Genomic DNA, 14,821 nt, shown 5'->3' on the forward strand with positions numbered 1-14,821 from the left:
CTATTATGCATACCAAATTATTTTGTACCTTTGGTACAATAATTTAGGTACTTACATTTTGGTACTAAAGTTTTTTTTTTGGTTTTTTTTTGGTTTGCAGAAACAGCCAATGCAAATAAAAAATACTACAAAAAACTGCCTCTAAATTTCAAATACAACCCTGCGTTTTACGGAAACCAGCAAATCTGCATTATGTTCAAATGCAACTCTGAGTTAATTTTCTTGTGCAAAGGACTATTTGCGGGAAACTGAAAGAAACAAATATTAAGAGAAGACAAATGCAACAAGAGTTTTCGACTTCGTTTTGTATGTATTTTTATTTGTATGAATTAAAATGTACATAAATCATTCGTTACAAGCTGAGATTACTTACACTTACACAACACTAACAATCTAGTATATTTGAATGATTATGTTTAATAGTAAAATATAAATATGTAGGCATAATACATGTATACACGGTAACCTAAATGCGAGAGAGTTTATTGGGTGGCACTGTTGCACTCTGGCTAATTCACGTTGATAGCCGTTCGAATGCCAAGAGTGAAGGAAATGACTTCCCGCTCTGGTTGTCGTTCGTTGAACTCGCGCTTCATGATCTTTCTGGATAAAAGATCATCGCTTTGATCGGTGGATGTTAATGGATTTATATTTAAGTCGCTAAGATCGCGTTTTATTCGCGCGGGCTCAGCGTCCTCATCATCGTCTAACTCAAAAACGTTATTATTTGTGATAGCCAATTTGTTAATCTCATTAAAGAATTTACTTTTCGCGTCTCTAACTGTCCTGTCATAGCCAGGGTTGCTTAATGGTGGCAAATACGTTGCCGGAATGGGCGTGGAACCCTTATAAGTATCCGGACAGCGGGGATCTACTGAGCCTGGATAACAATAAACAGGAGTTGTATCTGGAGGCGACGTTGAAGTCACTAAACTATGTGGACAGCTAATATCAGTCGATCCAGGATAGCAGTTAGGTTTCGCAGTCGTAGTTACACGTGGACGCCCTGAAGTTGGAGGCAGGTAAGTGGCTGGTTGGCAATCAGGATCTGTCGATCCCGGAAGGCAGCGGGGCTTTTGTGTGGTTATGGGCTTCTGTGGGCAACGAGGATCTCGTGATCCTGGATAGCAGTTGGGTGCAGCTGTCGTCTTTGGCTCCTGAGGACAACGAGGATCCGTTGAGCCTGGATAACACCTTGGTTTAGTTGGAGTTACAGGAGGACGTCGTGTAGTTGGAGGTAGGTAGGTAGCTGGTTGGCAATCAGGATCTGTTGAACCAGGATAACACCGAGGCTTCGAAGTAGTTGCTGGCTCCTGTGGGCAACGAGGATCTCGTGATCCTGGATAGCAGTTGGGCGCAGCAGTTGTCGTTATCTCTTGAGGACAACGAGGATCGGTTGATCCGGGATAACATTTTGGCCTTGCTGTCGTCTTTGGCTCCTGGGGACAGCGTGGATCAGTTGAGCCTGGATAACACCTTGGTTTAGTTGGAGTTACAGGAGGACTTCGTGTAGTTGGAGGTAGGTAGGTAGCCGGTTGGCAATCAGGATCTGTTGAACCAGGATAACACCGAGGCTTCGAAGTAGTTGCTGGCTCCTGTGGGCAACGAGGATCTCGTGATCCTGGATAGCAGTTAGGCGTAGTTGTCGTCTTTGGCTCTTGAGGACAACGAGGATCTGTCGATCCGGGATAACAGTTTGGCCTTGCTGTCGTCTTTGGCTCCTGGGGACAGCGTGGATCAGTTGAGCCTGGATAACACCTTGGTTTAGTTGGAGTTACAGGAGGACTTCGTGTAGTTGGAGGTAGGTAGGTAGCCGGTTGGCAATCAGGATCTGTTGAACCAGGATAACACCGAGGCTTCGAAGTAGTTGCTGGCTCCTGTGGGCAACGAGGATCTCGTGATCCTGGATAGCAGTTAGGCGTAGTTGTCGTCTTTGGCTCTTGAGGACAACGAGGATCTGTCGATCCGGGATAACAGTTTGGCCTTGCTGTCGTCTTTGGCTCCTGGGGACAACGAGGATCCGTTGAGCCTGGATAACACCTTGGTTTAGTTGGAGTTACAGGAGGACTTCGTGTAGTTGGAGGTAGGTAGGTAGCCGGTTGGCAATCAGGATCTGTTGAACCAGGATAACACCGAGGCTTCGAAGTAGTTGCTGGCTCCTGTGGGCAACGAGGATCTCGTGATCCTGGATAGCAGTTAGGCGTAGTTGTCGTCTTTGGCTCTTGAGGACAACGAGGATCTGTCGATCCGGGATAACAGTTTGGCCTTGCTGTCGTCTTTGGCTCCTGGGGACAACGAGGATCAGTTGAGCCTGGACGGCAAACGGGCTTTGCTGGTGTAATTTGATTTCCTGGAATCTTCGTCGTTTTTATTGGAGGCAAATAAGTAGCTGGTTGACATTTCGGATCGGTTGATCCTTCATAACATCCAGGCTTTTTAGTCGTTGGTACTTTGGGGCACCTTGGGTCCGGTGATCCTGGGAAGCAGTTCAGACATTCAGGTTCTTTTGACCCTGGATAACATGAAGGAGTTGGGGCAGTTGTAACGGGCTCCTTTGGACAGCGTGGATCACTAGAACCTGGATAGCACCTTGGCTTAGTCGGAGTAACAGGAGGGCGTCGTGTAGTTGGAGGCAGGTAAGTAGCTGGTTGACAATCAGGATCGGTCGATCCTGGAAGACAGCGGGGCTTTTGTGTGGTTATGGGCTCCTGTGGGCAACGAGGATCCCGTGATCCTGGATAGCAGTTAGGCGTAGTTGTCGTCTTTGGCTCTTGTGGACAACGAGGATCGGTTGATCCGGGATAACATTTTGGCCTTGCTGTCGTCTTTGGCTCCTGAGGACAACGAGGATCAGTTGAGCCTGGATAACACCTTGGTTTAGTTGGAGTTACAGGAGGATGTTGTGTAGTTGGAGGTAGGTAAGTGGCTGGTTGACAATCAGGATCTGACGATCCTGGAAGACAGCGGGGCTTTTGTGTGGTTATGGGCTCCTGTGGGCAACGAGGATCTCGTGATCCTGGATAGCAGTTGGATGCAGCTGTCGTCTTTGGCTCCTGGGGACAACGAATATCAGTTGAGCCTGGATAACACCTTGGTTTAGTTGGACTTACAGGAGGCCGTCGTGTAGTTGGAGGTAGGTAGGTAGCTGGTTGGCAATCAGGATCTGTTGAACCAGGATAACACCGAGGCTTCGAAGTAGTTGCTGGCTCCTGTGGGCAACGAGGATCTCGTGATCCTGGATAGCAGTTAGGCGTAGTTGTCGTCTTTGGCTCTTGTGGACAACGAGGATCGGTTGATCCGGGATAACATTTTGGCCTTGCTGTCGTCTTTGGCTCCTGAGGACAACGAGGATCCGTTGAGCCTGGATAACACCTTGGTTTAGTTGGAGTTACAGGAGGCCGTCGTGTAGTTGGAGGTAGGTAGGTAGCTGGTTGGCAATCAGGATCTGTTGAACCAGGATAACACCGAGGCTTCGAAGTAGTTGCTGGTTCCTGTGGGCAACGAGGATCTCGTGATCCTGGATAGCAGTTAGGCGTAGTTGTCGTCTTTGGCTCTTGAGGACAACGAGGATCTGTCGATCCGGGATAACAGTTTGGCCTTGCTGTCGTCTTTGGCTCCTGGGGACAACGAGGATCAGTTGAGCCTGGATAACACCTTGGTTTAGTTGGAGTTACAGGAGGTCGTCGTGTAGTTGGAGGTAGGTAGGTAGCCGGTTGGCAATCAGGATCTGTTGAACCAGGATAACACCGAGGCTTCGAAGTAGTTGCTGGCTCCTGTGGGCAACGAGGATCTCGTGATCCTGGATAGCAGTTAGGCGTAGTTGTCGTCTTTGGCTCTTGAGGACAACGAGGATCTGTCGATCCGGGATAACAGTTTGGCCTTGCTGTCGTCTTTGGCTCCTGGGGACAACGAGGATCAGTTGAGCCTGGACGGCAAACGGGCTTTGCTGGTGTAATTTGATTTCCTGGAATCTTCGTCGTTTTTATTGGAGGCAAATAAGTAGCTGGTTGGCATTTCGGATCGGTTGATCCTTCATAACATCCAGGCTTTTTAGTCGTTGGTACTTTGGGGCACCTTGGGTCCGGTGATCCTGGGAAGCAGTTCAGACATTCAGGTTCTTTTGACCCTGGATAACATGAAGGAGTTGGGGCAGTTGTAACGGGCTCCTTTGGACAGCGTGGATCACTAGAACCTGGATAGCACCTTGGCTTAGTCGAAGTTACAGGAGGGCGTCGTGTAGTTGGAGGCAAGTAAGTGGCTGGTTGACAATCAGGATCTGACGATCCTGGAAGACAGCGGGGCTTTTGTGTGGTTATTGGCTCCTGTGGGCAACGAGGATCTCGTGATCCTGGATAACAGTTGGGTGCAGCTGTCGTCTTTGGCTCCTGGGGACAACGAGGATCGGTTGATCCGGGATAACATTTTGGCCTTGCTGTCGTCTTTGGCTCCTGAGGACAACGAGGATCCGTTGAGCCTGGATAACACCTTGGTTTAGTTGGAGTTACAGGAGGACGTCGTGTAGTTGGAGGTAGGTAGGTAGCTGGTTGGCAATCAGGATCTGTCGACCCTGAAAGACAGCGGGGCTTTTGTGTGGTTATGGGCTCCTGTGGGCAACGAGGATCTCGTGATCCTGGATAACAGTTGGGTGCAGCTGTCGTCTTTGGCTCCTGGGGACAACGAGGATCGGTTGATCCGGGATAACATTTTGGCCTTGCTGTCGTCTTTGGCTCCTGAGGACAACGAGGATCCGTTGAGCCTGGATAACACCTTGGTTTAGTTGGAGTTACAGGAGGACGTCGTGTAGTTGGAGGTAGGTAGGTAGCTGGTTGGCAATCAGGATCTGTCGACCCTGGAAGACAGCGGGGCTTTTGTGTGGTTATGGGCTCCTGTGGGCAACGAGGATCTCGTGATCCTGGATAACAGTTGGGTGCAGCTGTCGTCTTTGGCTCCTGGGGACAACGAGGATCGGTTGATCCGGGATAACATTTTGGCCTTGCTGTCGTCTTTGGCTCCTGAGGACAACGTGGATCCGTTGAGCCTGGATAACACCTTGGTTTAGTTGGAGTTACAGGAGGACGTCGTGTAGTTGGAGGTAGGTAGGTAGCTGGTTGGCAATCAGGATCTGTCGACCCTGGAAGACAGCGGGGCTTTTGTGTGGTTATGGGCTCCTGTGGGCAACGAGGATCTCGTGATCCTGGATAACAGTTGGGTGCAGCTGTCGTCTTTGGCTCCTGGGGACAACGAGGATCGGTTGATCCGGGATAACATTTTGGCCTTGCTGTCGTCTTTGGCTCCTGAGGACAACGAGGATCCGTTGAGCCTGGATAACACCTTGGTTTAGTTGGAGTTACAGGAGGACGTCGTGTAGTTGGAGGTAGGTAGGTAGCTGGTTGGCAATCAGGATCTGTTGAACCAGGATAACACCGAGGTTTCGAAGTAGTTGCTGGCACCTGTGGGCAACGAGGATCTCGTGATCCTGGATAGCAGTTAGGCGTAGTTGTCGTCTTTGGCTCTTGAGGACAACGAGGATCTGTCGATCCGGGATAACAGTTTGGCCTTGCTGTCGTCTTTGGCTCCTGGGGACAACGAGGATCAGTTGAGCCTGGACGGCAAACGGGCTTTGCTGGTGTAATTTGATTTCCTGGAATCTTCGTCGTTTTTATTGGAGGCAAATAAGTAGCTGGTTGACATTTCGGATCGGTTGATCCTTCATAACATCCAGGCTTTTTAGTCGTTGGTACTTTAGGGCACCTTGGGTCCGGTGATCCTGGGAAGCAGTTCAGACATTCAGGTTCTTTTGACCCTGGATAACATGAAGGAGTTGGGGCAGTTGTAACGGGCTCCTTTGGACAGCGTGGATCACTAGAACCTGGATAGCACCTTGGCTTAGTCGAAGTTACAGGAGGACGTCGTGTAGTTGGAGGCAAGTAAGTGGCTGGTTGACAATCAGGATCTGACGATCCTGGAAGACAGCGGGGCTTTTGTGTGGTTATGGGCTCCTGTGGGCAACGAGGATCTCGTGATCCTGGATAACAGTTGGGTGCAGCTGTCGTCTTTGGCTCCTGGGGACAACGAGGATCGGTTGATCCGGGATAACATTTTGGCCTTGCTGTCGTCTTTGGCTCCTGAGGACAACGAGGATCAGTTGAGCCTGGATAACACCTTGGTTTAGTTGGAGTTACAGGAGGATGTTGTGTAGTTGGAGGTAGGTAAGTGGCTGGTTGACAATCAGGATCTGACGATCCTGGAAGACAGCGGGGCTTTTGTGTGGTTATGGGCTCCTGTGGGCAACGAGGATCTCGTGATCCTGGATAACAGTTGGGTGCAGCTGTCGTCTTTGGCTCCTGGGGACAACGAGGATCAGTTGAGCCTGGATAACACCTTGGTTTAGTTGGAGTTACAGGAGGACGTCGTGTAGTTGGAGGTAGGTAGGTAGCTGGTTGGCAATCAGGATCTGTTGAACCAGGATAACACCGAGGCTTCGAAGTAGTTGCTGGCTCCTGTGGGCAACGAGGATCTCGTGATCCTGGATAACAGTTGGGTGCAGCTGTCGTCTTTGGCTCCTGGGGACAACGAGGATCGGTTGATCCGGGATAACATTTTGGCCTTGCTGTCGTCTTTGGCTCCTGAGGACAACGAGGATCCTTTGAGCCTGGATAGCACCTTGGCTTAGTCGAAGTTACAGGAGGGCGTCGTGTAGTTGGAGGCAGGTAAGTCGCTGGTTGACAATCAGGATCTGTCGACCCTGGAGGACAGCGGGGCTTTTGTGTGGTTATTGGCTCCTGTGGGCAACGAGGATCCCGTGATCCTGGATAGCAGTTGGGTGCAGCTGTCGCCTTTGGCTCCTGGGGACAACGAGGATCAGTTGAGCCTGGATAACACCTTGGTTTAGTTGGAGTTACAGGAGGACGTCGTGTAGGTGGAGGTAGGTAAGTGGCTGGTTGGCAATCAGGATCTGTTGAGCCGGGAGTGCACTGAGGCTTTGAAGTAGTTTTTGCCTCCTGTGGGCAACGAGGATCAAGTGATCCGGGATAACAATTAGATGAGGCTGTTGTCTTTGGTTCGTCAGGACAACGAGGATCTGTTGAGCCTGGATAACACCTTGGCTTCTTTGGTGGACGAGTTGTTCCTGCTTGACATGCAGGATCTGTTGAGCCGAGGGAGCAATGTGGCTTGATTGGGTCTATTAATTCCTCTCCGCATGCGAAGTTTCTTTCGCAAGCTCCATTACATAGTTCAATATCACATTTTAAATAAACCTGAGATCGATCGGGAAACTTGAAAGCTTTAAGCGTATTGTAATATGTTAAGGTTTGACCAGGAATTGATTCTAGCTTTTTCCACTGCCCAAATACTTTTGTCTTTAAAGAGCATCCATTTTTATCGGAAAGCTGCAATTTGTTTGTGGTGGCTGTATCAAATGATGGATCATCGGAGGCATAACATTGTAAGATGTTAATGTCCCAGGTCTGCTTTGACTGTTTGACATTAATCGTGAATGTGATGTCCGTGCCCAGCTTTAAAGTATAATTAATCGGTTTGATATTCGGTGGAAGTCCTGTGCCTATCTCCATCCAGCACTCAACTGGACCGCTTGGAGTCTCTACCGATATAACTTCCAGCATATCGACAACAAATGGTCGAAAATAAACAGTTTTCTCCTGCTCATCGCTGCGACTGCATGTGATCTTGCGTGCCGTGTCCCAGCTCTCTTGAATGTCTTGGTCGTTCTGTATGATTAGAATATTGTCCACAGAAGCGCATATCGAACAGGAGGGCTTGCTGCCACAGCCATTGAAGGGCACTTTGAAGACAAATCGACGCTCGTTACTGCCCGCGCTCACGTACCTAGAGAAGAGTGAATAAGTCGGCCATAAATGAGAAATTGAAATTGAAATCATTCAAATGATCGTACTTGCACTTGGGATCATTGTAATATCCTTGACTGTATATAACTCCATTAAATATCTCAGCGAATTCCACTTCGACTATCATCCCATTTGACGTATCGCATTTGACGTCGATTTTCTCAATGTTCCCGTCGTATGCTGCGCTTTTTCGAGACACTCGGGGGAACGATAATGCCAATTCGGCTGGGCTGACTTCATTATCAACATAATCATCGCCTTTCCTCAGATCTACGCCGCCAGCAATGACCTTTAAAATGCAACAATAAATTAAATGGAATTCAATACGCTTTATGTTTTGCGCGTTTCATACCAAAAGCTGAGTCAAAAGTATTATGTGGCCAGCTTTGACCATTTTCAGTGGATTGTCGCTCAATCTAAAACCTGTTGCAAATTGAACGTAAATGTAATTAAAGTTGATTTTAGCTTCTAATATGCATAAGTATTATTATATAATAATAGCGATTAATTCTTTGACCAAATAAATATATATATATATAACAATAGATGTGAACATAATTATATATGCAAATTGGGTGCAAATTATTAATCCTCAATAATCAATTATCAGTCGGGAATTCACACTTGACAAAGTGCGATAACAGATAAAAATATACTTTTAGAATTATTCAGCCCGTCGAATGTCAAAAGGTACTCAAGCTCGAAAGATCGACGCATAAAGACTTCATGTTATGGCGCCAAGGTAAATCTTATTTGCTAAGATTTTATTAATAATTTTCATACTTTATTCTGTCGCAGCTCGAATTTAATTTCATTTTGAATTTTCTGCCTCGCGCGAAATTTGCAATAATTTATGCAGCCTTGGTGATAATTAAATTTATATATAGATATTAAAATAATCGAAAAGAGTTCGTAAATCTAAAGTTTGTCAAGTTCAAACTGCATTGCAGCAAGGTTCAGTCATTGAATGCTTGAAAGTGCCGGATCTTTCAGATGATCGAATTTTTTTATTTGGAATAAACAATATTTTTTTTTATAAATACAAAGCGTAAATAATAATCCAAATGAGTTCAAAAAAGTATTTCATTCGAAAATCTGGTTTCATTTAAACGAGTTAGAATCTGCTTAAACCTGAAAGCTGTTGCTTTGGGAATCAAAAGTGCTTTGGCACTACTTTTAATACAATCCACAAAGATGTTGCACCCAGTTGAATGGATGCATTTAGTATAAGTTGAAAAATATATAGTTTTTGAATATCGAATTACAGTTGATCGATTGACAGTTATGGAAAGCTGTAGCTGATCAAATTTAAGGTAATCCTTTGGTCTTTCTTTTTAGACCCAATTGTCGATTGATCATTGTTGCTTGATCATCGAAAGCATTGATCGAGATATATGAAAAGATATATTAGTCCAAGATCTGGCAGCTTTTTAGACAATCCGAAAACGAGTTTAACTAGCGAACACTTTTAATATTTTATACCAGATCGAAAGCAGTCATTCGTACTAGCTGAAGAATATATATTATTTAAAGATCTGACTATAATTAACAAGCCACAAGCATGACATATGCCATATGCTCATGAAATAATTAATATATTCCCATATTAGCTTAGCTCTTTAAACTATTTATACTTCATCGGGGAAAAACACTTTCTCAGGCATCGTAAAATTAGTTTATCTTATATTTATATATATTCGCTGCAAAACTAACGCTGATCCAGATTTCAAGAGTTGCTTGTAACAGAGTTAAAAGACTTTAAAACCTGTTTGGAGCGCGATTGTAATATCATTTATAAGGTAAAAGGTGTCATTAATAAAAGGTAAGCTTGAGAGGGCGTGTGGCAAGCCAGCCGGATTGTATAGCTGGGCAAATCTGCATATATACATATAAATATATATATATACAAATATATATTTAATATTTGTATATCTGCTGGTCCGATGATGACTTAACTCTTGAAGACGGCATAGCTACCACATTTTGTCGAACACTTTTACAGACGATTCATTCATCGTTGTTTATTCAATCTGCTCGAATGACCTTCAGCGCTTTGGATTCCCTAAATTATTATTTCTTTATATCTTTATTATTTGTTGTTATTGCCGTCATCGTTGTTGTTGTTGTTGTTGTTATGTTGAATTATCAATGCGCAATTTGTGCATATTGTTGCCTAATTTTTACTTGAAGCCCGATCCTAACTCGAGTCTTTGATTTGTTGACTGGTTTTTGAGTTGTTTCTATTATTTACGAAAATTCTTTGAAGTATCGCGGCGCTAAATACAAAATACTTAATCTTAGTTAAAGATTTGTTGTTCAATGTTTATTTTTTGTTGCTTATATTTCTGTTGAACAAGCAGGTAAATGTGCCGTTATAAACAAACGTAAATTAGAATTTAAATGAAATGTATATTGCTCAAAACTGATTGAAAATATGCTAATATATGCAAGAATCAGTACAGAGAGAGAGAGAGAGAGAGAGAGAGAGAGAGGGGTGCATAGGTGTGCATAGCCAACAATTTGTGCTGGCAATTGTTGAGATCTTGAGCATCGTTAGCATCTTCACTATATACATATATGATTGGCGTATAAAAAGATTTTTTATTGACTGCTTACAAAACGAAATAAATAATAACTTGGACATTGATGATCTTGCCGTGAACTTTTGCCATTTGGGCAAACGCGAGACAGACGGGCGGACGGACAGGCGGACGGGCGGCCAGACATGGCTGCTTACACTACGGCCTGTGCATACGTATACGTATTCGTGTTCGTGTTCATGTGTTCGTCATGGCAAACAGGTGAGATTACCCAACAGGCTTTGACGACGACGCCTCAGCCACGCATTGTGCACAGATCTTTATATGAATAAACATATTCACACACACACACACACACACACACACACACACACACACACATGGGTCTATAATTTTACAGTCATCCAGCTTTTGTGGCAGTCATCATGGTAGGTGTGTACTGTGAACTGTTGCATTTGTACTGCGTTCCATGTGGCGTATACGCAATTAAGCCTAGTCTAAGAATCGGCCGAATATAAATTTTGATACGTAATTATGTCAAGTTTGAATTTAAGCTTAATTATGTCTTTTTCTAGACAGGCATCAATTTGCTGATGACCATCTCGAAGCTCTTGTTCGCGCAACAACAGCTAAAAGGTTGACCCAATAATAACCGACTTTTTATAAATTTATTCGCATTAGCTTGTTTGTCTTCTTTGTGTTTGTATTATTATTTTGCTGTTTCTGTTTTGTTTGGTAAAGGTTTTTTTGCAGGCGTTTTTGTGTTTCTTTTTGGGGTTCGAGCTGTAACAATATTTGATCTTAACTCTTACCATTTGCAAATAGTGTATTTGCGTTTCGGTGTTCGTCATTAGCTTTTTATGGCAGCTGTCATATAGCAGTAGTCGTTGAAGTCTAGGGTAAACAAAGTGGGACAGTTTTTTTTTCGGGTCTTGCGAGCCGAGATTAGCAAATCCGGATAAGCTTATTGCGGCCACATAAATATTATCTGGCGTGTGGAATTTGGCATCCTCATTAAGCAGCGCTCAAGGCTTCGTCAGGAGCTGCACCTTGCTCGCAAACGATATAGTCTATAAATTAGCGCGAACTGTGTTCGGATAATAAATGACTTGGAGACAGCGACTCGTTGTCGATCTTAAGCTCTTTTTTTCCGGCTTTAATCAGCTTAGCTCGGCCTTGCCTAGCAAGTTACACAAACTTGCGGCGATCTTTCGTCTAACATTGCCTAAGCCCATAATGAAGTCTCTTCGATTTTGGTCGTTTATTAAACGTCTTTTAATTCATTAAAACAAATTAATATTAAACACAACTAAATGTCGACTTCGTGAGCTTAATGATGCGAATAAAATTGAATTGCTAAGCTCAGTCAATGCATGCGCATCCATTAAAGATTTCATTTCTCGGATTTCATGTGAGTTCTTGGCTCTTCAAAATATATGAATTATATTAAAAATATAAATCTTAATTTTAAGCCAATTTTTAAGTAGCATTATGCATTAAATTCTAATTAAAATTATTATTTTTCATATATTTTACTGGGCTATAAATTATTTCACCCTCTATATATATATATTTCGATTATTTATAACATTATTGTAAATATTTTCAATATTTTGAAATATTTTTAGAATACTTGTAACATTATTTTTAGAAGTTCCTAGTTTAATAATATTTGATTTCGATATCTTCAGCAATTTTTCGCAACTCTCTGCATCTGCATCAAAATATTTGATTTAAGCAATTAAGCAATATTTGTCAAATTTATTTTTTATTTTTTGCAACTCACTCAATTTTAAAAAAATATTTTTTCTACGACTCAACAAATTTTTAAAAAATATTTTTTTTTGGCTTATGGAACTTAACAAATATAAAGAAACTATTTTCTTTTATTTTTTGCGACTTACCAAATTTAAAAAAAAAATATTTTTTGTTAGTTGCTGAAACTTGAATTTTTTAAAAATATTTCTTAAAAACTATTTTTTACCCCAAACACCACATAAATATTATTGACTACATTTATGGATTAAAAATGATTTAAGTGCGGTTTTTAGAGCTTCAAATTAATTAAATTCCAATTAAGAATTCAATGAAATAAAAAAAACTTAATTAAATCGCTAATAAATTATTTAAATTTTATATTTTAAATTTAAATTAAGTTTCGCATCAATTATATTAATCTTATATTATTAAAAAGATTAGCTTTTAAATTTTGGCATCAATTATAATAATTGTATATTATTAATCAAATTTTAAAAATTTTCAAATTGCGCTTCCTAGAATTTTAAAATATTTTTTAGATAGTTTTACCACTTCACCCAACACAATTTCTAATTTATATGGTTAAAAAATGTATAAAAACTCATTTATAGTCAGTCTAAAAGCAATTTTTTGAATATTTTTGAACTTTAAAGACAGCCATAAGATTTCACAACTTCTTAAAAGTCTTTAAATTATACTTGATTATGGCTTTGTGTCACTTTATTTCATTTGCTGCAACTCACTGAATTTTTCAGCGCCCACGCACTGCACTTTGCACTTTATAGTCTTATAAAGTATTTTGAAATGCACAAAAGATGTTGTTTTTAGGAAATTTGCGACTTGATTGAACTTACAGGAATAGCTAGTTGAACGCTGCTTGGGTAGAGAGAGAGAGAGAGTTAGCTTGATCGCCGGCTGGTTAAGAGTTCGCTGTCGCACTAAGCTTGGAGAAGACGCGTCTTCGTTTATATACTCACACGTAGCATGTTTTAACTAAAATCGTTTGGAACACTGCTTTCAAAACCCAAAGGCGCAGCAAATGCAAAAAAACAAAAAACAGCATCAGCAGCAGCAACAGCAGCCGTGGCTAGCTGGGCTGGCTAGCTTAAAGAGCAGCTAAAACAGCAGCACGGCTGGCCACAAAAGAGTTATTTACTTTACAATTTTTTTTTAATACTCACGAGGCTTGTTTCAAAAGTATTTAAAAATGTTCGCTGCAAATTTATTTATTCTTCGATGTGGCAACGCTCGAGTATGTAGCCACACATATAAACGTTCAAAGGTCTTCATCGTCTTTTGCATAAGTTCGAATTGCAAGCTAAAGTGTCCGTTACTTATTGATCGCGCCTCGTGCAACCATTCAAAATACACTGAAAAGTCGAGAACATTGAATTTCTTAAAGAAATGGGCAGCACTGTATAGCTGTGGTAGCCCTAATTTCGATCTCTAATACTTGTCTGATAAGAAACTGCTCGCAAGTGGACTTCTAATTGGCAATCTTTTTGAATGCGTGCGATGTATCGATAGCTGCAATTCTTACTATCGATATATTTATTAAGCACTTAAGCAGTATTAACTGCACTCGAATTAAAATTAAAATAAATTTTTTAATATATATATATTTGTTTATTCTCAGGGCATCAGATTGTCTGCTATGAAAAGTAAAATTAGTTTTTCATTTATTTTTCTTTTTATTGCGCTTGGCAGTCGCGTGAGGCAAATGTTGTCCGTCGTCGAAGTCTTCTTCATCTTGACCCGGTCTGAGGCGTTGTAACGGCGACAACTCCAGCCAAAAAGATCCGCGACGTCAAATGGCTAACACCTATGTATGTATTTTTAGGGCCAAAATGCCAAAATCCGTCATTGTCGCAACTGAAATCGTGGCCCGGCAACGACAACGACAACGACAACGCCGATGAGCTGGTCATGCAACTATAGAGTCAGTGCAGGCGTGATCATCCCGAACAGGTATTAATACTAGTAGTCATACTTTTTTGGATGCCCAGCGTCCGCTTCGTGCTTCGTGGTGACAGACAAGACAGGCGGCAAGCGGTCATGGCGATTTAGATGCCGTTCGCTGATTGCTGAGTACCTTTGCCTTATGCACGAATGTATAGGTAAATACAGGTGCAGATGCACATACATATACGTCAAAAAACAGTTGGCATCAACTGCTAATGGTAAACCTATGGGCATTGGCACAGCCATTCAATTATACATATTAACATATACTTAATTATTGTCTATCATTATTTCTTGCTAATTTATAACTAGTCAAAAAAATAAATAAACAATAAATTAAAATGGCTACACATGAAGACGTTCAAATACGCCTAAATCTTGAAGGCCGCTTGGAAGAAAAACTCAAGCCTCAATGTGAGGAATGGATCAAACCTGCCCCACCTGGGGCCTTAAGCTGTACGAAATTCCTTTTATGTTTACAGCTTACGCTCGACGCTGGCGAAACGGCCTTCACGCCCGGAAATGCTTTTGGCGTGAACTGCTGTCGGCCTTTGGAAAAGCCAAGCAAAAGAATCACAAACTAATCAAATGATACTTGAAATATACGTAGCTAAAAAAACGTTAAATTATAGTCGTTTTAAATGTTTTCTTTTTTATAGTTAAACCATATGCACGAGCATTTGCATACCAAAA

At 42.4% G+C, this 14,821-nt stretch overlaps 1 protein-coding gene across 3 annotated transcripts; it reads right to left on the reverse strand.

The window, feature by feature from the left end:
- Nucleotides 1-414: 414 nt before the first annotated feature.
- LOC111592298 (proteoglycan 4) lies at nucleotides 415-13,090 on the reverse strand. Of its 3 annotated transcripts, none has more exons than XM_030224030.1 (6): nucleotides 13,021-13,090; nucleotides 8,221-8,291; nucleotides 7,916-8,157; nucleotides 6,382-7,848; nucleotides 5,451-6,162; nucleotides 415-1,313 (listed from the first exon to the last, which is right to left on the reverse strand). In XM_030224030.1, the coding sequence occupies exons 2-6, from the start codon at nucleotides 8,260-8,262 to the stop codon at nucleotides 510-512; spliced, it is 3,267 nt and encodes a 1,088-aa protein (XP_030079890.1). In that variant the 5' UTR covers nucleotides 8,263-8,291; nucleotides 13,021-13,090; the 3' UTR covers nucleotides 415-509. The 3 variants fall into 3 exon arrangements, with proteins under 3 accessions (XP_030079890.1, XP_030079894.1, XP_030079885.1); XM_030224034.1 differs by adding an exon at nucleotides 3,080-5,231 and having other exon boundaries at nucleotides 415-2,953; nucleotides 5,280-7,848; XM_030224025.1 differs by having other exon boundaries at nucleotides 5,451-7,848.
- Nucleotides 13,091-14,821: the final 1,731 nt, after the last annotated feature.

Source organism: Drosophila hydei, unplaced genomic scaffold (assembly GCF_003285905.1).
Source record: "Drosophila hydei strain 15085-1641.00,03,60 unplaced genomic scaffold, DhydRS2 tig00000001-arrow-pilon, whole genome shotgun sequence".
NCBI classification, from domain to species: Eukaryota; Metazoa; Arthropoda; class Insecta; order Diptera; family Drosophilidae; genus Drosophila; species Drosophila hydei.

Excerpts from the sequence above, each read along its gene's own strand:
- LOC111592298 (XM_030224034.1), bottom strand. The coding sequence starts at position 8,262 with ATGGTCAAAGCTGGCCACATAATACTTTTGACTCAGCTTTTG. Across the intron at positions 7,849-7,915 it reads TACAATGATCCCAAGTGCAA|GTACGTGAGCGCGGGCAGTA; the intron begins GTACGATCATTT and ends ACTCTTCTCTAG. Across the intron at positions 5,232-5,279 it reads CTCAGGAGCCAAAGACGACA|GAGCCAAAGACGACAGCTGC; the intron begins GCAAGGCCAAAA and ends CGTTGTCCCCAG.